This window comes from Oryzias latipes, chromosome 17, assembly GCF_002234675.1.
Source record: "Oryzias latipes chromosome 17, ASM223467v1".
NCBI classification, from domain to species: domain Eukaryota; kingdom Metazoa; phylum Chordata; class Actinopteri; order Beloniformes; family Adrianichthyidae; genus Oryzias; species Oryzias latipes.
In genome coordinates this window covers 4,514,888-4,538,919 of record NC_019875.2, presented here as the reverse complement: position 1 = coordinate 4,538,919, position 24,032 = coordinate 4,514,888, and the positions used below count along the sequence as shown (strand labels likewise).

The window sequence follows — 24,032 nt, the reverse complement described above, 5'->3', positions numbered from 1 at the left end:
ACAATCAGCATACTTAAAAACCCTGAATGCCATAAAATTGCAGAAACTGTCAAACTGCATTACGAGGAAGCTTTCTTTTAGATAAAATGATGTATAAAATATACCATCAAACTGACATTTACATAAAGTGATGCACCAACATAGTTTCAAAATATCAAAGCAGACAAACATTTAACAAAATATGACTGGATAAAACTGCTGATAAACTGCTGCAGAAGAGGAGACACTTAGAACAGTAAATGTGTTACAGAAATCTAAGCAGTTACGTTTCTGTAAATTTATTAAATAGAGTTTCAGCTCAGGTCAGTGTAGTTACTTGGGTCAAAAAAACAACCCGCAGCTGCCCTGTAGCTTAAAAATGACAATTGACAGAACGCCAGTTCGGGACTGAAGTCAAATGAAACTTTCACCTGTCATTCCCAGCAGGATGGTGACCACCACTTTCCCTGCGGTCGTGATCAGGTTTCCAATGATCTCCTTTAATTTGGAAGCAACTTCCGCCACCAGACGCAGAATCTTCCTCTTTGTGCTCTCTTTCACTTCTTCTTCCTCCTCCTCTTCCAGTTCCTCCTCCTCTCTGTCATACAGATACTCATTGTCCTCGTCCTCCTCGGCCTCGTACCCTGCTTCCAGCTCCTCCTCCAGCAGGTCGTCGTCGTCATCTAGGCTCGGTTTCTCCTCTTCATCCTGGCAGGTGAGTTGCATCACACAGGGGGTCAGTATTGTTAGATGGACAGCGGCGTTAAGGAGTCAGAACTCTCCATGGTGCTGAAACTGTTTCCCACAGGTAGTATTATCACAACAATCCACATCTATCCTCCTGTAGATGGGGATTGTTAGTGTTACACATCTTAGATTCTGAATTATTGCTCCGGGTAGATTTTAGCAGAGCACAGACAGAACAGAAGAACAGAAGAACATGCAGCATGTAATCCTCTGGAGTGGAAGTGTTCCCATCACCTCTGATGTGGTCACTAAATCCAAACAGCCTGGGAAAAAAGATCATGATAAATCAGAACAGAGCCCAGGTAAAAACAAAGTAGATCATTATCGGTTCATGACTCAGATTAAAAAGGGAAACAGGCTCATGGATTACAGAGGCTTCTTAGTGAGGGGGCAAAATCCCAACTGTGCCAGGCTCAGTAGACACAGAAAAGAGAATGTGGATTTAATTAAAGCTGAGTCATAGAGAGAAGCATGGCTTTGCCAGAAGATCGAGGTTCTTTTCCCAAGTAATCAACTCAACATGGATGTCTGTATTCAAACTCCTGAAAGACTCTGAACAGACCCTCCTCTGAAGTGCCTCCCTAAATCCCACTAAACAAAAGTAGCATCAAAGCCAGCTGCAAGATGGATTTTTCAATTAACATGGATCCGTTCATTAGGTTTTGTCGTAACTGTCCTAAAAACAAGAAAATAGCCGTAGCCATGTCAAGTTACTAGAAAAGTAACTTAACTCTAAAGATACACTTATCCTACTTCCCTTATTCTTTTACCCGTCACCTATTCAATTGAAAAAATGACTTCAAAATGTATTTTTACATTATTTGAGACAAAATCCCAGTTGCTTAAAGCTTAAAAGGACAAATGTGTTAAAAGAGAATGTGTAATCAGAGAATAAAACAACTGTGTTCAAATCATCTAATAAGGTAAAAAGGCCAGATTAACAAATAAAACAATAAATATAGAAAAGGTTTCATATCTAAGACCACTTTGAAAGATTTATTTTGATCAATGATCATCTCCTGCTTTATCCTGAGTGGGGTCAAGTTGGCTCCTGCTACCAAAGGTCAAAATCACTCAAAATCACAGCTGCTTTCCCCTAAGAGACCATTTAAAGTTATCAACCAACTTTGGAAACAGGGTTTTGGACTCAAAGTCCTGGAGAAAACCCACTCACACAAGAGTAAACACTCAAACTCCACAGAAGGATTTTTCCGAAGGAATTTTTCACATCAAAATCCTACTGAGGAACATCCAAACTAACGTTTGTAAGTAAACTATTTATAAGAGCGTTTCTAAAAACCGTAACAAAATCTTTATGAGTTTGTGAGTGCAGTGCAAACTGCAATCTGTCACTTTCATGTTCACTTTAAACTTCTGGGATCATCTAATGTTCAAAAAAAGGGCTTAAACCATCTAAGACGTTTCTTCTCCATGTTTACGAAGATGTATGTAGATGTTTGTCTTTGAACTCTTGCCCCTAAATGTGTTCGTTTTATGACCACAAAGGTCTTCTTGTACACAGAGTTCCTGGTGAATCATCCTAACACGCCCCCTACCCCACAACTGAGACGGTCTCTACTTTCCTAATTTAAATAGGAGCAGAAGTCATGAGTGAGCTGACGGAAAAGTCTAGCTGTTTTTCTAAATATTTACATATCATTTTTTACATGGTATCCTGTGTTTTGGCTTTTCTCCAAGACTTTAACACAAGACGAGTTTTAAAAAAATAAATAAAATAAAAATAAATTAAAAAAAAAAAATCACATGGGAAAAGTTTTTACTGGAAAGATCGTCTTCAAGCCGCCCGGGTTCATGGAAACCAAAAACAAGAGATGAAGGGGGGGGGAGGGCTCACCACAGGTTAGTTTAAACACAACGGACTTTTCCACATGACTAAACATTCGGTGTTATCCTAATGCACACACATCCTTTGGGAGCCAGTCTGTTGCAGGGCCACACAATTACAGACACACACACCTAGGGAAACTTAGAGACACAAAGAACCTATGAAGCATGTTTTTTGGCTGTGAGATTCCCCCCACGTGCAAAATGAGGACATGCAGACTCCAGAAGGGTCCCAGCTGGGATTTGAACCAGGGCCTTCTCGCTGTGAGGCAAGAGAACATTTCCTCCTAATTGTGACCAAAAAAACACAGACTGCATGCTGACACACATGAAACCCACTTGTTCCTCCGCATCAAAGTCTGCGTTGTACTGGGCCATGTCCTCAGGCGGCCTCTTCTGGACCAGAGTGCGACACAGAAGCCAGATGGCCAAGCCCGCCATGAACATGCCGATGTCAGGGATGAACACTCGGATCCCGTTCCCCGCATCCGCGCCGATCACGCTGCAGACGAACAGAAAACAGAGCACAAAGACTTACAGGAAGCAGACGACAAATGCTGTGATTTGGAGAAACTCCTGCAGGCTCCTGGAACAAGAAAGAGATCCACTTCAATACAGAACACTGTTGTTTTCCTGTTTGTATCCTTTGGCCAACTTGATCAGAACAAATCCATCTACAAGCCCTTAAAAAAATTAGAATGTCACAGAAAAGCGTGCACGTCATTTAAAAAACAAAATCGACTTTCATAGAACATAGATTGATTTCAAATATTTATTTGTTGATTTAAAATTAATTTAGGTTTCAGCTCATAAAACCCACAATAACTAAATTTAAGAAAATTAGAAAACTTTGGGGAAATCACCTTTTACTTCAAATCACAACAACAAATTTGTCAACGTAAAAACTTTAGATCGCAACAACAATACAAAAGAAACTAATGAGAATTAAACCACAGTACATTTTAGAAATCAAGACAGCAACAATGAAAATGAAACATGTCAGAAAACAAAAAAAATTTCAGAAAGAAAGAAAAGGTTACAAAGTGAGGAACTGGTCGTTGTTGTGGGATATCACTGATTGGAAAATGAATTTTGACTTTTGTCGTTTCCGTATTTTCAAATGTGTTTTCAATGTCACTTCATGACAGATTAACTTTCAATTGAAATGATGGACAAATGTCATCATCCAATCAGTGATGTCCCACAGTACTTTTTCTTATTTGCTTTTCTATTTGTTGTAATCTTTAAGAGGTTTTTGCATTGAAAGATTCGTTTATGTGATTTGCACTTCAGAGCCACCATAAGGCAGAGATTATGATCAAAGAAATTCAAATGAAGTCTTTCCAAAATGATTGGTTCATCTTCAATGCTTCAATAGTCTGGACAGGAACCAGGTCCTGCTGGAAGATGAAATCTGAATCTCCATCCAGATTCTCAGCAGAAGGAATCCTGAAGTCCTCCAGAACATTCTGCTAGACTGTTGCAGTCACTTTTGGATTAAAGAAGCAGACTTTCCTAACACCAGCACTGGACATTGGAGCCCAAATCATGACTGACTGAGGAGATTTCAGACTGGACCTCCAGCAGCTCGGGTTCTGATCTACACCAGGAACACTTTCCGTTCATCCTTGGACCTCTGGCCAACAGTCCAGTTCTTCTTCTCTTTGGTCCAGTTGAGACGTTTCCTCCGTTAGTCCAGGCTCAGAAGTTTTTCACCCGAGGAAATCGACAGTTGTAGTCCGTCTCCCTCATTCCACTCTTTCTAGAGGTCTCCAGGTTCTTCAATCTTGTCCTTTTAATGATCCACTGAAGCCCACAGTTGTGTCTTTTGCTGCTGCATCTTCTCCTGCCACATTTTGCTCTTTTATTACACTTTCTGTTGATCTGCTTGGACACAGAGCTCTGTGAACAGCCAGCCTCCTTAGCGTGGACCTTTAGTGGCTCATCCAGACTGTGGATGGGATCAATGATGGTCTTCTGCTTGGTTGTAAAGTCCGTCGCCTTTCCCAAATTGACCCCAACTGAGACAATCGAACCAAACTGGACCTATTTGACATGTGAAGAACCTGTGCAGGTGCTTTGTGTTTAGTAGATGCTTGGTTGGAGAAACTCAGTTTAAAACATTCATGTCCTGCCAAATTTGGGCAGATTTCTCCAAAGTATTCAAATTCTGTGAAACCCCTGTTTTTTGTGAGTTTCATGAGTTGGAACCCCAGTTTATGTAAAATAAACAAATAAATACTTCAAATCCATTACACAGTGGGCCCTGAATCCATATTCTAGGAAAGTTTAATTTGATTAAATGGAATTATGGAAGTGAATACACTTTCCCATGATCATTTGCATGCAGGATGGCTACTGTGTATGTTGTGTGAAAGTTTCTGAAACTCCTGGGAATCGAGCTTTCTGAAGCAGCAGCAGCAATAGTTTAAAAAAAGCACCACCTGTTCACATGGATGCATGGGAATCCAGAGTTTTCCGTAACTTAATTGCTCATTTAATATGTGTTGCACTGAAATGCTTTGGCTTTTATATGGAGGACCACCCTTTTTAATGAAATCAGGCTTGCTGGTGTGAAGTGTACCATTTTAACAAGTGAGTGAAATTCCATTCAATCAAAGAAAACCATGAGAAAATGTGTTGTTTGGTTTATTTTTATGAAAAACATGTTTACTCCCTTGAAAACGGCATTCTTTGTTCATAACAGGCGGGCTGGCACAGGCGGCGCTAGTGTTTCCCCGCATCAGCTCAAATGAGATTTTTACGATTTTTCTTTTATAAAAGTAAATCACGTTATCCGAAGAACTCTTAATTCAAAATGAGAAAATTCTGGTTTGTACCAGCTGCTTTTATGGACAAACAAAAATGTGTCGTTTGATGTTGCTCCAGGCAAATCCACAAAGGTTTGTTCTGAGACAAACAGCGACAGCAGACGGTTGCCATGACCGTGACAATAACACCAGCGTTCATATTACCTGCTGTAGTACACCTACACAGCTTGAGGCCACATTTTATGGGGTGTCATGATTGCACATGCAATTAAAGAGAATAAAAATTGTCCTTGAAATGGCTAACAGGTTGCAAAACCTTTAAAATGATCTTTTATGATCTAATTTCTATTTCAGTTTAACAGCAGTCACCCTGCATCCTGTTTGGCCACCTCGGTGTCTTCTTCACGTTTCACGCTGAGCTCTGGGTGTAATTAAACGGCGTGCAATAAACAAGCATACAGCATATACTGCTGATCAGGACACAGAGAAGACGCTGTTTGTTCAGCAGTGGTTAGTCATTTCAAAAAGAAACAATCTCCCTCGGCCTTGGGTGGATATGAAGCTTGTCAAAGTAACAAGTTAGGAACAGAGTGCTAATTATGCTGATGGAAAATGCCCACTTAGAAATGGCTGCTTGTTTGCTATATGAGCTTAATTTAATAGAACACGTCTGTTTCCATGTTGTGGAGAAGCTTTGTCCATTTTCCTGCAGATGAAAGAAACAAACACAATTCCCACTTTGCCCTGCTGCCCATGTGACAGAGTTATGACAACATAAACAGCAGGAGTGGAAACTACCAAAACACACGCCACATGTGGATGTGCTACATATTAAATACATAAATATGTCCTACCACAGAAATATGTTTGATTTTTGAAGAGGAATGAAACCTAAACAGCAGCTGTGAATCCTCTTGCTGCCTTTTTCAGCACCATCAAAGACAGCTGTAAATATCCTATATGTGCTGTTTATGATGCTCAACGCAAACAGGTAAGTGCAGGCGGGCTAAAATGTTTACGGCCTCACTTCCGCCACTTACCGCACAGCAGAGAGTCCGCCGAGGGCTGGTGAGTACTGGAAAAAGGACGTGGCTGAGTTCGGACATTCCCGTACTCAGGAAACCGCATCTAATAAGATCACGGGATGTGCGGAGACGGACACCACAGAAAAGCTTTGAAAAATTAGCCTGTCAACTTATCGTCCAACTAAAGTGGGTTTAGCGTTCATCCAGCCTCCACACAGGGGTGGGTTAGGAGCATTTATGAAGCTTGTTAGATGATGAGCAAATGCAAAAAGAGACGCTTAATCCTATTGGGAAGTTGCTATATTTAGGACACTTTGCACATTCAGTGCAGCTGGAACTTCAAGAGGGATATTTGACAGGCAAAGAAAAAAAAACGGTTCAGTGTTTTTATCTATTTTAAATAGTCATCTCTTTCCTCCAACAAAAAAACAACAACACAGAGTTGTGCTTGTTTTTTTGCTTTCTTTCTTACCTCTCAAAGCCTATCTGTCGTATGGATCTCTCCCAGGGTGAACCTGCACAGAAACATGCAGAGATTTAAGACACATTTTCAAAATTCATTTTCCATCTCAATCATTAAGCAAGCAGCAGGGCTGCATGTGGAGCAGGGACCACCAAGAGCAAAAGGAGGAATCCTTCCAGCTGCAGATTCTCCTCTGTCACAGCTCAAAGCTGCTTCTTTGCCTTTTTTTTAAGAGAATTTTAGAAAACATCTCAAACCAGGAAAAAACTCACAATACATTACCAGTACACACTTTTGTTTGTAAAGCCCTTCGTGCCTGACTTACATTAAAAAATGCTTTACAACTCTGAGTTGATAATTAATTAAGTTGAATCCTGGGCGAATTCCTTCCCTTTTCTTTAACTACTAGAAAACTATAGAGTGTGGGTCTATCTAGTGCCATGAAATTTAAAAACAATTCAAACACATGCTCACTACTTGTTTATTATACGACAAATATAATGTCACAATTTCTCAATATAAAAAACTTAATATGATCATTTTTCAAGACTGTTTATAATTCCACTGCGTTCTAAAGATGAAAACTTGGATGGGCACTAGATTTTGGAATTGTAGATTGGAACAGTCTTACAAAATAACAAAGGCCTTATAAGGTGCACTAAGTGGTGAGTAATGAAGGAATTTGGACAGAACCCAGGATTTAATGGTACAGTGCGAGTTAGCGACATGACCCCTGGCGGGGCAATACTCGTGCATATCACCCCTGAAAATGTTTGCATTGTTTTCCCTTTTGTTCTGCAATTTATTAAAAATAAAAATGAGCTTAGTTTGTACATGTCTAAACGTTGAAAAAGAATATGACTATTTTCACACCAACCTGTTAAAAATATCCCTCATCTCAGAATCAGCACTTTGTTGAGTTAAATGCGGAAAAAAACGACTACTTTATAAATCCTAAAAGAATTAGGAAAAAAAAAGTTTTTATTTAAATTTATAAAAAGAAGGACAGCAAAAACAAATTAGTCCAAATATCTTCAATCTTGGATATTTAAAATAAAACAACCAGAGCACAAAATATTTATATATACTGTATATATACCGTATTTTCCGGACTATAAGTCGCTGCGGAGTATAAGTCGCACCAGCCCAAAAATGCATTATAAAGTAGAAAAAAACACAGATAAGTCGCACAGGACTGTGTGTAGCATTTTGACGGGAAATTTATTTGACAAAATCTGAGACCAAGAACTTATAACTTGCACAAACTCATATGACACAATCATAGCAGACTATTTATCTCATAATTTCACAGTAATTCTTTCTCATACTTATTTATTTATTCTTTTCATGAAGCATCATTGGCTAACTAATACTCTGTTTTCATCCTGTATTTGTAGAAACAGTTTTCATTTTTATTGCATTTCTGAATCTATGAAATCATTGGAAAATAGAATATTATGTTGTTAGCCTTCAAGATCTTACTGTAAAAAAAGTTTACTGATTCTCTGAGTCACTTAACATACTCTTAACACTTAACATACCTCATACATCAAATTGACCCAGGAACATCATCTCTGTTCCTCACAAATGAACATAACAGGAGGGTTAACAATGTATTTATTTCAATTTATTTCTTATATAAGTCGCTGCGGCGTATAAGTCGCACCCCTTGCCAAACTATGAAAAAAAGGGCGACTTATAGTCCGGAAAATACGGTATATATATATATTCATTTAAATCTTGACAAACTAAAAAAAATTGTCAGATTATCTGTGACATCAGGATTTGTCTGTGAAGGCTGCAAGTTTTGACAGATTTCTGGTTCAGATGGCAGAAGATGAGATGAGAAGGGCTGACAAATTCAGAAAGACAAAAACGTGTGTGATGGGAGGAAGCCGCCCAGCAAAACCTGATACCAAACACCTCAGTCATCTGGACAGTCAACCTCCACACAAACACTCCTATTTCAACAGCTCACTGAAGGAGGACAGAAGGAGGCCTCAGAGATAGAAAAAAAAGGACCACTGCAGCGTCAGGAAAACTATTTAGAGTGAGAAATGCTCACGCTTTAACAGAGTTATTAAAAATAAGACCAAATCATACATGTTAAAATAAACAGGTGTGGATTTTTGAAAGCAGAAGAATATAAAATGAAGTGTTTTGAAAAAAAGCCTCTGCAACCTTGAACTGAATCTAAAACAACTCTCACATCACACGCTTCAAAATCTGCAAATAATGTTTTTGTTCAGCCTTTATTCAGATGAAAAGAGGTTATTGTCACAGCAGTGACACTGAGGATATCCTGTTTTTGTTTTGGGTTATTTTTGCCATTTCAAATGGTCGGATTCTCATTGTTGGACCGTATAAATCACACAAACACACACACGCAGACACACATTCACACCTGCAGCAGCAACGGCAGAGAGGAAAACAAACTGTCAACTCTAGAAAAATGATTCTTTGTGAAGGTTTTTTGACCCAAGATGAAAACTTTGATAAAAGCCAGGAGACTTAAGGATCCTGAAGCTCAGCCTTCCCGAAATGTCAGTTTAACCCAAGACAGAACTGTGTGTCAACAACATGAATTACCGAACAAGACGTCGGCTAAACAGAGAAAAAGAAATCTTATAAAAGGTAAATCATCCTGGAGGAGAAAAATCTGGAACCTTTTTAAAGATTCCACACATCCATCTATCATGAAATGAAAATATATATATTTGTGATGTTGAAGTCAGAATATTGAAAGGAAAATATTGATGTTATCTGAAGTTCTCTGTCTGAAAGCACTGAACTGAACTTCTGTAAATTCCAAGCAAAACGCACATCCTTGCATATTTGCATCTTTTGCAGCATCTGATGACCAAACTTTATTATTTTCTCTCTTCTTGTCTTTTGGAAAACCCTTAACTCCAAACGTTTCCCTGAAACCAAATCCATTTTCTATTGTGGTGATTCTGGTCTAAATTAAACTACACTTCCAATTATTTAATGGTGTATGTACTGAACATGCCAGGCCTCTGATAACATCAGTGACATCTTTTTTAGATGAATATAAAAATAATACAATGTGAAAATAATAATCTGAAAGACAAAAAAACAATTAAATCTATTTCTAAAGTTTTAAAACAAGTAGCACAATCTTGTACTTGATAATTATTTCATTGTGTCCACTCTAAGGTTTTAACCTAACCTTGTGATCGTATCGGTCATATTTTTGGTCTACTGGATTTTTTAAACTGTCCCATAGCAGTGACATCAGTTGTGAGTTTAGTAAAAATGATTGTCAAAAAAACTCAGTGCTACTCCAAGTCAATCACACTTCTGTATATTTAAACCGTCCAGTTAGGAAGCAACACTGACTGACATGTGGACATATTAGGCCATCAGCAAGACACCTCCACTAAAGGACTGCTTCTGAGAGTGTTGACCACGGACAACTTCTCTGTTCTGATGTTTTCTGGCGGATTTTTTGTCGAACTTTTGAATGCCAACTGTGTCGTCACTCCAGTGGTACTACGGAACAGTTTCTACCAGCACACAAGTGGTCCAGGTAGTGAAACTCATCCAGGACGGCACAACAATGCGAGATGTGTCAAGAAGGTTTGCTGTGTCTGTCAGCGTTGTCTCCAGAGCGTGGAGGCGTTACTGGGAGGCGGGCCAGTACATCAGGAGATGTGGAGGACGCCGTAGGAGGGCAACATCCCTGTATCAGGACCGTGTCTCCTCTTTTGTCCAGGAGAAACAGGAGGAGCACTGCCAGAGCCCTGCAAAATTACCTCCAGCAAATGTGCAGGTGTCTGCTCAAACTGTTAGAAACAGACTCCAAGAGGGTGGCATGAGGACCCCATGTCTACAGGGGGGAGTTGTGCTTACTGCCCAACACCCAGCAAGAAGTTTGACATGTGCTAGAGAACACCAAGATTGGCAGATTCGCCACCTGCATCCTGTGCTCTTCACAGTTGAAAGCAGATTCAAACTGAGCACATGTGACAGACGGGACAGAGTCTGGAGACGCGGCGGAGAACGCTCTGCTGCTGAAACATTGTCCACCATGACCGGTTTGGCAGTGGGTCAGTAATGGTTTGGCTGACTGCCACCAGGTACCCACATGAGATTCTCAGACCCCTGTGAGACCGTGTGCTGATGCTGTGAGACCCGTTCCCCAGACCTGAATCCAACTGAGCACATCTGGGACATCCACCAATGCCAGGTTGCACCACAGACTGTCCAGGAGTGGGCGGATGCTGTGGTCCAGGTGTAGGAGGAAATCCACCGCCTCAGCAGAAGCATACCCAGGGGCCTCATTTATAAAACTTTGCGTAGGCATTGCGTCAGAAGTGGCGTACGGATGAAACATAGGACGTGCGTACGCACAGAAATATTCGGATTTATAAAACCGTGCGCACGCACATCCTACGCATCTTTCCCTTAATAAATCACAACCGATTCTTAATGCAGCGCAGCTTTTGCGGCTTCATGACACGCCCATAGTTGCCCATAAATAGTCCGTGAAACGCCCACAAATTAATATTCATTGATTGCGAAATCATGGCAAACACAGAGAGGAAATCAAAAAAACGTAACTTCACTCAATGTGAAGTAGAAGTTATCGTTGGCGAGGTGGAAAAGAGGAGAAAATGTTGTTTGGAGGGCACAGTGTGGGCATTACTAATGCCGTAAAGGCATGTGAGTGGCAGACGGTGGCAGACGCCGTAAATGCTGTAGCCTCACAACTTCGGACCGTGGCCGAAATAAAAAAGAAATGGTCGGCAAAAGCTGCGCAGCATTTAGAATTGGTTGTGATTTACTAAGGGAAAGATGCGTAGGATGTGCGTGCGCACAGTTTTATAAATCCGAATCTGTACGCACGTCCTATGTTTCATCCGTACCCCACTTCTGATGCAAATCCTACACAAAGTTTTATAAATGAGGCCCCAGACCTCCATAGGCTGATACATTTAATTTCCATTAATATTTTTGGAGTTTGCTTTGTCAGCACATGCAGCTATGTAAAGAATAAAGCATTTATTCCATCAGGTCTAGTTCTCCTCTTGCTCCATTCTAGATTGTCATCTACATGTCAAAGGAGCCAGGAAGTCAAGCTGAGTCAGAAACCAGAAGATAAGATCCAGAAAAGGTTTTACAGACCGTAACGCCCAGCAACCTAAAGCCAAACCCATGTCTGCTTCTTCATTCCCAGATCCAAACATCTGCAACATGTCACTTCACCCAGCCCCCAGTGAGCCTACAGGTGTGAGAGGAAGCCCGCCCTGCGTGTGAGTGACATCATGCTGGAGGAATGCTGAAGGTTAGGCCAGGTCACCCCGATCCACAGCGTGACAGAGAGTTACTGTGTGATGCAGGCTGAGCTCAGCGTGGAGGTTTGTTGAGGAGAGTGTGAGACCTTCTGTCTGTTGAGGTGAGGCCTTGCTTCGCCAAAAATACCTGCTCCTTGGACTTCATCTAAGCATCATAAAACAGCCTTTGTGTCTACAGGGCCACTGCAAGTCCCACCTTCCCACCGGATACGCAGCGTTAGCATTTCAGGATCCTATTACTGTGATGGGACAGAAAACTGCTTGGCGAGTGTGTGAACACGAGAACGGTGAGAAAAGATGAGCTTCTTTGAGGGGGAGAAAATATCTGGACTAAATAAAAAACCTGATGTATTTTTGTTTGTACCTCAACCTCACATAGGTGGAGGGAATGAAGTTCTTGAAACATCTGAAAGTCAGAGAGCGATTACTCTGCAGTCCACCCAGCAGACATGAAATGAAGCAAACTCCGCCCATGTGCTGCTCCTTCATGTACAAGAAGAAACTGGTTTGAAAGCAGCCCCCCGCGCGTCGAGTCACCGCGCAGGAATGACGAATGACTCTGGGGGAGCTCATCTGGTGACCAGCCCCTGACCTGCGCAAACAGCTGGAGGTGTTCGCTCTTCTGGAAAGGCGTTCTCCCTCCCTCCCGCTCAACTCAGCGCCGCGCTCTAATGGTGCGTTTGGCTGCTGCAAACAGAGGAAATGATATGAAGTTATCCGAGGGAGGATAACTGCTTCACTGTGGAGGAGGACTCCCTGTTTATATTTGGCTGCCAAAAGGGAAAGGGTGTCAAGGGGGGCTAAATACCAGCTATAGAAATCTGAGATAAGGCCTTTTCTCAAGGTTATGCCTGGTTTCCTGCTGCAATGCAAAAATAGAATATTAGGAGAGGATAACATTTTCTGCCATCGTCGCAAACAATGGGCTTCCAAAAACAAATGCACAAGAGACGACTTTGGAAATAAAGACTTGTTCTTCCTCCCAAAAAAGTTCAAGTTTAGCGTCTCATCTCAGCATCGAGCACAGGATCCAACAGTATCCAGCAAAAAAGGCCTTTCAGCGACATTTCTCCAGATCTTCCCTTGAATTCCAGAAAAGGTTCATGACTCAGAAGCAAAAACAGAAACACCACAATTTGATAAAGAATCCTAACTGTCATCATGACTACAGATGCATCTTCCAAAAGTAGACAGATTTTATGATCTCATCACTGCAGAAGATCGATGTGCCAAAAATGCAGCCCTGGAGGATCCAGTAATAGAGATCTTTTCTGGAGCATATTTAGTCTCCCCTTTCTGAGCGGCTCTGCGTGCTTCTGCCTGAGGGGATGAGGTTCGCTCTGCCCTCGGAGGGCCCACTCCCAGCACTCCAGAGCTGGCTCTGCTTCACAAGCCGCTTCCACCAGACGCTTTAATTTTCGGTTTTGATCAAATCCTTCACGAGAAGTCCAAGTTCTGCTATTCACACCTTCCCAACAAGGAAGGAGCAGCTTGTTCGCTTTACTGGCCTCTCCTGTTTTGACTCCATATGGAACAAGATACCAAAGGAAATCCAGACGTGTGTTAAGGTCATCAAACAAGACTAAAGAGTTTAGCTCACTCATTAGCATGGTCTTAATGCTATAGTTATCTGAATAATTGGTTATATGCTGGACCGATATACTAGACTCCTCCTGTGTGTCACGAAGTTAAATAAGCATCAGTGTGTTTTATTCAGTCTATTATCATCTATTCTGTTTTTATGATTTGCCTTCCATGATGAAATGATGTCCCTTTTTTCCTGTATTTTGTCAAATTATTTTATTCTAAAAGTGTGATTTATACTCCAGTGGCACTTGCATATGATTTTTTTCTTCTTTATTATGCATTTTTTGGCTGCTCTGCTTTATACTCTGGAGTGACTTACAGTTGGAAAAATAAAGTTCTTTAAATAATGGCATACTTAAAGGGTCAATAACCTGCTATTCTTAAGCCGTTCAGAGTAAACTATATCCATATATTTATGATATATCATCTTTGGCACACTAAAGAACCGTTTTTTTATCAAGTATGAGTTATTTTCGCAGCTCTTTTTCCTCCCCAAAAAGTAAAACAACTTGATATCTGAGGCTCTGCCTTTGTGGGTGCCACCCATTACATGACCTCATCCTGAAGTTGGCCTCGGCAGCGTGTCTGTGTTTCTCCCACGAAAACAAACCACATCCGAACTTTTACAAAGACGGATGTTCATATTGTGCATTTAAAATGAAAGCCTTTAGCCCATCACCGCTAAGAGAAAGTGGGCGTGTGTGTTTTCGCCTGGGGGCGGGGCTGGCTGTGCAGACTCTTCCTGGAAGGGGCTGTTCCTCACTTTGTGATGTCACAATGTGAGAACCCACTCGTTTCCGTGAATTGGGAGGCAATGATAATGGGAGTGGAGGGTGTTAGAAGATGGCTCAGAGATGTGTGAATGAAGCAAAATACTGCTTTGGGGTTGTATTCTTATGAGGAATTAACATTATAATACACTTAAAAGTTCAGAAAAGTTGATTTTGCAGATGTTAAAATATGTTTTTGCTGAAAAAGATGCAGCAAATTTAAAACTGGCTTGTGGATAGGAGCTGGCTTTTAGGCTGTGGAAAGGTTGAAGGTTCTGTGGTGAAGGGTTCAAGCACACAAAACCACCTGAGTCATGGATGGCACTCACAAACACACACAAGCATACACACAGCTCAGTCTGCCATAAGCATGTGGCACAACGATTTCCTCTGTTTGGACAGACAGACAGACACACACACACACAAACAGCTCTGTCTCACTTCCTGAATTTGTTTTGACCAGAACAGAGTTAATGACTTGACAATTATGTTTGAGTAGAAATGTCTGCATCTCTGTCTGAAAATTGCAGCTCTGTCTCAGTCACCGAGGCTTTGGAAGCTGAACTTCACTGTGAGTCATGGTGCTAAATTGCACTCCTGTGTGATTTTTGTAAGTTTTCAAAAAACCCAAACGTTATCAATCGCCTCCATTCCTGTCCTCAAACCTTGACCTGTGAGGGATTTTGAGTCCTCTGCTGTAAACCTCTGGAGCCTCAAAGCTCTGCCTACAAAGGCTGCAGTGTACTCACAGCTGAAGTTGGAGGAGATGGAGTTCCCGGCCAGAAGGCTGTTGACAGTAATCTGATAGATGATGTGGAGCAGCAGGAAGGACATACTGGTGAAGCAGAGGGACTGCAGCAGACGGCCTGTGTGGCCTGCAGGGGGAAAGAGTTACAGTGAGTTCAATTTCCTTTGCTCAGAAGATTCCCGAGCTCTTCCTGCAGATGCACCGATACTAGGAAGGTCTCTTTGCAGCTCTGTTTGATGACACAAAGAGTTTAGAGGTGCACCAGAGGCAGGCTGTTACATTACCAAGTGCATTTATTTTTTTTTAAAACAAAATGTTATTCTGTTATTTTGGCTTGGGTGTAGAGCTCCTTGAAGTATTTCTGCTGGTAATTCTGGTATTTTTACACATCTTATGAGTAAATATGACAGCAGGAAGGCTGTGGGAGCAGCTGATTCTGCTCCCAGAAGCCCAAGTAATGACTGCAATAAAACCTCAAAGCCCTGACTGCATGAAGAGGAGACGTCCCAGTCGTGAAAACAGCAGCAGAAAACTACAGCTTCTCTGTGCGCTCGAGAAATCAGTGAAGAATGAAATGCTGGAGAACAACCCAGAGCAGCAGAAACAGGCCCTCCTCACAGATGTCATCACTGCATGAACAAAGACTATAAAGTCGGCAGACAGAGCAGCATGGAATTAGAAGCAGACCCTGTTACAACAGATGGTTCAATCCACAACATGTGATTTTCTGAACCTCAGATGATGAACTAAGAGTTCTAAAGTTCAAGCTCCAATAGTTTTCACACAGCGAAATGTGTGAAATTTGTTTTCTGCATTGGATTCCTACCCAGAGAGCTGCACTCCGAAGCAATTTGGTGGTTTAAGTGTCAAACAGGGAGGCATCGGGTCCCATTTTTTGGTACGTCCCAGTTTTTGGTGCAACTCGACCATGGATTTGAACTCCTGACCTTTCCGTCTTAGGGCGGACACTCTACACTAGGCCAGGTGCATCACATGCATGTGAAGTCTTCTGCAAGGCTCTCAGAACGTTGCAGCAAAAACCCACAAGAATTTGAATTTTCTGGAAAATTCCTATCCCTGTATTTTCAACTGCTGCGAGCAGGCAAAGGTCCCCAGATGTCCTGCTGTCCAGCCACTTGCTCTCACAGATCAGAGAAGACTCCCTGGGTGTTCCCATAATGTCAAGCCAACTCAAGGCCGTGTCACACAGCTACTACGTACATTTAGCGCATACTGCACCGTCATGTGTGAATATATGTACGTGGAAAAAGGGAGAGAAGTTGTGGTCTTGAAGTTGTGACATTCTCACAGATGTATCACAAACAAATCACATTAAAACCAGAGAAAAAACTATGAATAAACCAGGCAAAAAACAACATAGGACATGATTATCACGGTGTTTATTTGCAAATTATTAGTGCTTCGAACGTCAATTACAGAATTTTAACATGACATGTGCAACGTATATGTTATAAAAGTTACACATCTGTGATTCATGCTTTAAAAAGTCACATCTGAGCAGATCGATGAATGACCACAACAAGAAATACTCATGAATGACGTATATCACAAATGTTTTATGAAAGCCTGAAATTTGAGACGTAGAAAATGCTCAAAATGTACGTAGTTGCTGTGTGACACGGCCTTCTGTGTTTGGAGAAGCATTGGTTTGAGTTGAGTTCCTGCAATGCTTTGAGCCCTGTTTCCAGTCACACTAAAAAGTCCACCTCAGATGAAAATCTTATTTTTTTTGAGTTTTTGACATGCATGTGTGGCTTTTTTCTTATGTGAGAGAACAAATGTAATCCTTTTATATTTGCACTTATGAGTATTTCTCCTTTTTAATCACCGTCAATTACAATTACATGGTCAAGTCTGTCGGGCATCAGAGAGCGAAGCTCAGCAACACCATCACAGCCACTTGGATTGGCAGGGATCCACTTCTCCTGGTTCGGCTGGGTGAACAGCAGTGGAGCGGCCTTTTACCTTGTTTTTAAGCATACAAAGAGGAGCAGCTTCTGATTTTCTCACTGCGGAGGACGTGAATGGGCGATGTCAGAAGTCTGGACCTGGTCATCAGGGCAAAAGAGGATGTCCAGCGGCTGCATGGACCTCACTTTGGCACCAATTCTTTTTTTATTTCTTACCAAAAAAATATCTGTGAGTAAAATGTACCCTTTATGATCATTTATAAGGTGCTTAAAATGTCAAAATTAGACAGGGTTGCCATAGATGATGCTTTGTAACAATTACATTGTTCACAATATAATAGTTTTTTTAATTTTAACTTTGAATTATTTTTTCCTCAACATGATTGAAAAACAATTCCATCACACTTTGCTGTGTGGCAGAGAGCACTCACATCAGGTGAGTGTTTAAAAAGACCTCTACTTTCTTTAAATGAAGGATAACATCTACAGAACTGTCAGTGGTTACTGCTAATGATGTTTTGAGCAATTGAATCTGTTTCACACCAAAAAAAAAAAAACATGTGGAACAGACCTAACACTGAACCATCTTAACTTTTGTTTACTTGCATATAAAAACATCAGTGTGGATGAACAGAAGCCACTGATCACTCAAATGTTAAGCTTTCTGGTTTTATTGAATCCCACACTTCAGCAGGAATTAGCTACAGATTTCACAATGAAACTCTTTTCTGCCTTAAACTGGAAATGTTGGATCGTCTTGGTTTTATGAGTCCACTCACCATGAAAAACTATAAACATAACTATAACAAACAATAAGCAAAAAATTAAACATGTACAAGTTTGCTCAAAATTAAAAAAAATTTTTTTTATTTTATTTACCAAGGCTGTGTCCCACCAAGGTGGGGTAGCCTAGACAAGGGACACAACTTTAGCTCCCTCTGTCTCCTCCCCAAACCCTCCTCCTTCAGTGTGTGAGTGCGTGTGTGTGTATGTGTATGTGCGTGTGACTGGTCAAAATTAAATACTTAAGTTAAATTAAATGTTCCTGTTGGAGGAGACTGAAGGTTTTCTGTACATCTTCATGGGTTTGATTTCAAAATTTGGATCGTCTGTGTGGTGTCAGTCACTTTACGTGTAGAGATTTTATGGTAACTTGTAACGTTCACATGTTGAGCAAACGATCACAGGGCTAAGCAGAGAGAAAAGTCAGGATGGCAGCAAAAAAAACTCCTGAATACACAGATTCTGGGGCTCCAACAGGGTTTGTTACTTTAACCTAGTCCCCGCTTCAGTCCCGTGAGGCAAAAACTGGGGACCTCATCATTCAAGGTCACTTTAAAGTCCCAAAAGAACTGCTTCACCCCTTGACTGTTGCAAACTGTAGCATAAATGAATACTGCGCTTCTATATTATGACCTGGATCAAAGAAAAGACTATTATTGAAAATACTGAGGAAACGTCAATGTTTGTAACATTAAAAATCATAACAAATAAAAATTTTACTGTGAAGACATTTTGAAAATAGTTGTATCGAATTACTGGAAATCGCATATGCATTGTAAGACCCAGCTGCTTTGTCACTCATAGCGGGGAAACAAGAGCCGAGCTGATGATGAACTAGCTGCGTTGACTGTTCAAATCCAAACTCAAGACTCATCTCTTCAAACAATCATACAATTAACCCATTCAGTTAACATAACTTCATTTTGTGTTGTTTTTCTATCCTGTTTTATTGATGTTTATCTTTATGTTTATTTATGTTTTACTCTGTTAATTTCTTATAGATGTTTTATTCTGTTTTTTTCTTATTTTTAACCTTGTACAGTGACCCAATAATGTATTATTATTGAAAAAAAAATTTTTTCTGCCTTCGTTTTTTGCACTGAAAAAAATACAGAAAATAGATAGATAGATAAAAACTTTATTAATCTCCCAAGGGAGAAATTCTGGTGTCCGGTAGCAAAACACACACAATAAATAACCATAAAAGAATAGTTCATAAAACAGTGGTTAAACAGCAGTACCGAACCGAATTGAGATGTTAGCGTATCGTTACACCCCTCATATTTATGGTATATTTTTGTTTAATGTAAAGTCATTTTTAAAGTACTAAGATAACAGAAGACTCCCAGAGGCTGTGTTACGGCCATAGGTTCAAATGACTTGTTGCTATGAGGACACACACGGCTAACTTTGTCGCAGATCAACGGTTAGCTGTCTGACCGTGTTAAAGAACTCTCATCAAGTTGTCTGGATTAGCTAATCAAAGTTTTTCATCGGTCAGTTGATTTTGCAAAAACACAATTTGCTTTTATTTTTTAATTAGAATCCTAAATGCACCAACATGATCAGACGCCGCCTTTGCTCCTCACACTGGTTTGAATCCGGAGCAGACACGCTGGACCTCTGCACCTTTTTGGTTAAGAGTTTAGCTGGATTTCAGAGGTGGACGGGTGTCGAAAAGGAAAATGCATGTTTTTTTTTCGTCTCATGTCCTTGATACTTGGGGCATATGAGTGAAATTGAAGACAAAGTTAAAAACTCCTGATTAGTGTAGATATGATCCAACTAATCTATACAATTGGTCTCAAAAACCATCAGCAACTATTAAAAATGTTCATTTCTGAGTTTTATTTGTCAATAAAAGTCACCTTTTATCTGATAATCCCATCTGACACGTTTCCACGGACATCAGAGATCTAAGCGGTTTCAGTTTGGGTTAACGTAAACACTTCAGGGTCACAATTTACTATCAGTCATGGCTTTGTTCCAGGAGTTCTCCAACAGAACCTTTAGGTCCACAAATCAGTCAACATGCTTCAGCAGAACTTTAAAGTCCCACTGATCGTGCTTTGATCTATTGTCAGTGCTCTTTTAACCAGGATCATGCCATTTTTAGAAAGAAAAAAAACCCTTCATTTTTCGTGGACATAGTTTCTGCAGAACGGCAGGAGTTCACCTTGTTGCTGTGGATCAACCCTGCCGCCCCCTTTCCCTCCCTGTTGTGGAGCGGAGCAGGGAGCTTATGGACCGCCCAGCGTTTTTTCTATTTTCCATATTAATCATTGACTGTATATAAGAACTTGACTGAGAGACTCCTCCCCCCTGGCGTTTCGAACAGGAAGTACCCGCTAGCTCCAAGAAGCCAAATCCCTTAGACGTCTATAGAGAAATAAACAGTTGTTAGTCAGTCATTCTATTGATCAGAAGAACCGTTCTGGACCCGATACCTTTTCGAACAACCTTTTGATAATCCTTATTTTTTTATATTTTTAAGTTTTAAACCGACCAATCAGATGCCTCAATAAAAGTAGGAGGTGCCCACAGGTCCCCACGTCAAACGTTCAAACATTTGACAGATTTTGTGTACTCTGCTTTCAGGTGGAAGGGGTGTGGTTTTTCAACAAGCTCGCTCCTGATTGGTGGGAGTGATTGCCATAGCAACAATGACCCAGTCCGACTCGGACCAATCCCTGTTTACTGACAATTTCTGGCTCCAACATGGCGTTGTCCGCAACGTGTAAGAATGTGGGTGGAGCTGGAAGGGAACTATTCTGTAGGGGTGACATTACACTCACTCGCTCTAGTTATCATTTACAGTCAATGATATTATTCTATTCTTGCCTGATTACTTCAATAAATTTTAAATTTTACTTCTATCTGCATTTTTCAGGATTAGGAAGCTCCTGCAACCTCCGTGCTGTTCTTGGTTATCTCAAAATTGTGGTTTTCAAATCCAATGCTGACTTAGCTCCCTGAAAGAAAAGCATAACATCTCTTTGGTTTCTGGCAGAGAAACCAAAGAGATTTTTCATGGATAACGACATATATCCTGGCTCAGACCTGCTGGCAAAGCTTGTTTCTGTTCAAAAGTTTAATAAACACTCCGGTGGACCACAAAACCTTTAGGAGTTGGATTCATTATCAGAGGAGCAGAGCCAGCCTTTCTGCTTGGCTTTTCTTGGGTTTCATAAGCAGATTTGGCTGTAGGAGCAGGGTAAAGGTGTGGATGAAGACAGCGTCTTTCATTAATGGAGGCTAAGAGCGCAGATGTGGCAGGGCTAATCCTGGATGGGGGGTTAGAGGAGGATGAGAGCGAGCTGGGCAGCTGCCACAGCTGTGCAACACATGGATGTTTTATAGCACACCTACAGGTATTTGGGATAATTTCAGGAGTTGTTATGGTGAGCATTCTCAACCGAACAACATCCAAGATCTCTTTCTTTCCCCCAAAAAACGGTCTCTAACGGTTTTGTTTTTCGGATAACAAAACAAGTGTCGGTTTTGTTTTGTGGTGTGCCGTCAGCCGTAAAACGTCACAAATATCTACAGTCTGGTCTAGAAGTTAATTAAGGTGCAGCATTTCCACCTCGTTAAAAGTTATTGCATCCTTTTGTGGAACTAAAACAGCTTTATGATAGTACAGTACGGCCTCCAGGCTAAAGTGAGGCGCTGCAGCTCAGCCTCGGGCCCCAACGCTATCACCGTGTGCACAGCAACACAGCACATCAGGCTCATTAAGTGAGTTAAACCAATTTGTGCTAATTTCCCATTGCACTCCTGGGGATTTCACAATAAAGGTAAAGAATGCCAGTAAATACAAGAAATGAGCAATTTTAGCAAACGTCTGCTTCCAGATTGGTCTTAAAAGTTCAGGACAATGTAACTTCTTTGGCTCTGGTGTCTCTTTTCCTGTTTCTAACAGAACTTTTTTGTTTTCTTAACGCCACTCTGGTCTGGTGACGCTCATCCTAAATAAGAGGTTTGTTATTTAAGCCTCCAAATACTCTCCCAAGAGTAGATTTTATGGGTCTTCTAAACAGAAGCAATTGTTCTGCTTGACCAATAAGTCTGTTTGACGATAAAAACCTAATAGAGTCACGCGGTCCATGGCCTGGTTCGTCTCCAAGACGCACAGGACAGGAAACAGACAACTTCAGTGTACATACCAGGTATCATGACAGCATGTTTTTAACAGGCCCAACTTTCTAAGCATGAAATTACAACTGATAAAACACAAACAACAAAACGCTCCTCAGAGAGAAGGTTTCTTTTAATGGTTTTAAGAGCACATCATGTTTTTCTAAGCCCATCAGAGTTAACTATATCCATATGCAGTTTATGATAATATATTACCTTTGGGACACTAAATAACGAATAACGAATGAGTTATTTTTTAAGCTCATTTTCCTACCCGAACGAAAGACGACTCGATCAATGAGGCTCCACCTTCTTGTGGATGCCATACATTTCATGAAGTCAGCCCAGAGTTGGCCTCAGCAGCGTCTCTTTTCACCGAAAACAAAGAACATCCGAAGTTTTGCAAAGATGGATGCGTATATTGTTCAAATAGAAGGAAAGCGTTTAGTGGAGAAAGTGGACGTGTGTGTTAGTCTGGGGGCGGGGGCTGGCAGCGCAGACTCCTCCTGAAAGGGGCGGTTCCTCACTTTGTGATGTCACATTGTCACAGTACGGTTAGGGCGGAGCTAATGTCGAAAACCCGTTGATTGGCTGAAGGTCACAACAACAAAAGAAAGCGGCTTTAATCTGAGTCTTCACTCAAACAACATTAAATGCTTTGTATCCATGAAGAATCAAAATCCAAGCGAAAAAATGAGCTGCTGGATGACCGCCATTGTTGTTGTTGTTGTCAGCTTCACCCCCGCATGCGCCGTGACGGTTCAACTTTGAGTGGAAACTCTCACACCTGAATTGCTTGGACCATTCTAAACCAGACCGGACGGTACCACTCAGTGGAAACGAGGTTTTAAAAGCTGAAAAAAGTTGATTTTGCATGATATAGGCCCTTTAATAAGATAGGAGATTATACTGTGTTGACCGGGCCTGAGAATTAAAAGCCTAAAGGGGATGGATGGATAAATAGTGCAATTACAACAACACCAAGTGACTGCAGCCACATGAACCAGGCTTTGTCCTGAGCTGGCAGAAGGAGTGTTCTCTGTTGAAACATCCCAAGGAACACAGCACATCTGTGGCTTTTAAAAGAAAATTGCACCTCGTGAATTATTCATGGCTGACCTTTGGTTTAATTTGATTGTAGCCAATACTTATCGAAGTAAAAACTAACCATAAAAACTGTCAACTTCATGTCTTCTTGAACTATTTAGCAAAATTGCCTTATGTGTTAAATTACATAAATGTCAGATTTATTCTGTGTTTTAAAATAGTATGGGCCCTATTAGAATAGAAATATAAGGAAATGTCCCTATTGTTCCAAAAACTGGGTTTTTATGATGCAGTCTTTCAGTTTCTTCAATGGTTTTAACAGAGAGCCTGAAATTCTTTTGTGTTTTTTTTTTGCTTTTTTGAATTTAAAAGGGGAAAAAAAGAAAATATGACTAATCTGTTCTCCTTAATGGCCTTTAATGTTTGACTGAATAAAGATCATACAGGATAACTCCTTATCTGATAAAAACAGAGCTATCTCTGAGATCGTGTTGTAACTTCCTCATGTTGGTTCTCTCCAGCTGCGACCCCCTCCCTGATGACAGACGGCGGAGGCAGACAGACGGGAAGCCAGTCCCGACATGTAACACTCAAGAAGTAACTCACACTTTTTGTCGCCCCTGGCCTTTGCTTTATCTGTGGGATACGGAGTGTGATCGTGTCAACATTACACATCTCCGATGAAGAGTCGGGGCTGTGGAAAGTTTACTCTCCATGTCAAAGCAACATTTCTGATCAAAAAGAATTTTTAAGCGTTAAAGCTGTGGAAACCAGACGCAGCCTCGGCCCCAACGACTCAGTGAACTATAATAATACACTTTTGCTGTTGTACACATTATTAATTGACTCCTAACAGGTACCATGATTAATTTGGTCGACTG

At 40.9% G+C, this 24,032-nt stretch overlaps 1 protein-coding gene across 4 annotated transcripts in view; it reads right to left on the bottom strand.

Moving 5' to 3' along the window:
* The window catches only part of piezo2 (piezo type mechanosensitive ion channel component 2), a 105,671-nt gene that overhangs the window by 72,558 nt on the left and 9,081 nt on the right, over positions 1-24,032 (bottom strand). For all 4 annotated transcript variants that reach the window (XM_023964911.1, XM_023964912.1, XM_023964913.1 and 1 more), the window contains exons 3-6: positions 15,255-15,380; positions 6,840-6,882; positions 2,911-3,073; positions 411-687 (exon numbers count right to left, since the gene is read on the bottom strand). In XM_023964911.1, coding sequence (XP_023820679.1) covers positions 411-687; positions 2,911-3,073; positions 6,840-6,882; positions 15,255-15,380 — 609 coding nt within the window. The remainder of the gene's footprint in view (positions 1-410; positions 688-2,910; positions 3,074-6,839; positions 6,883-15,254; positions 15,381-24,032) is intronic.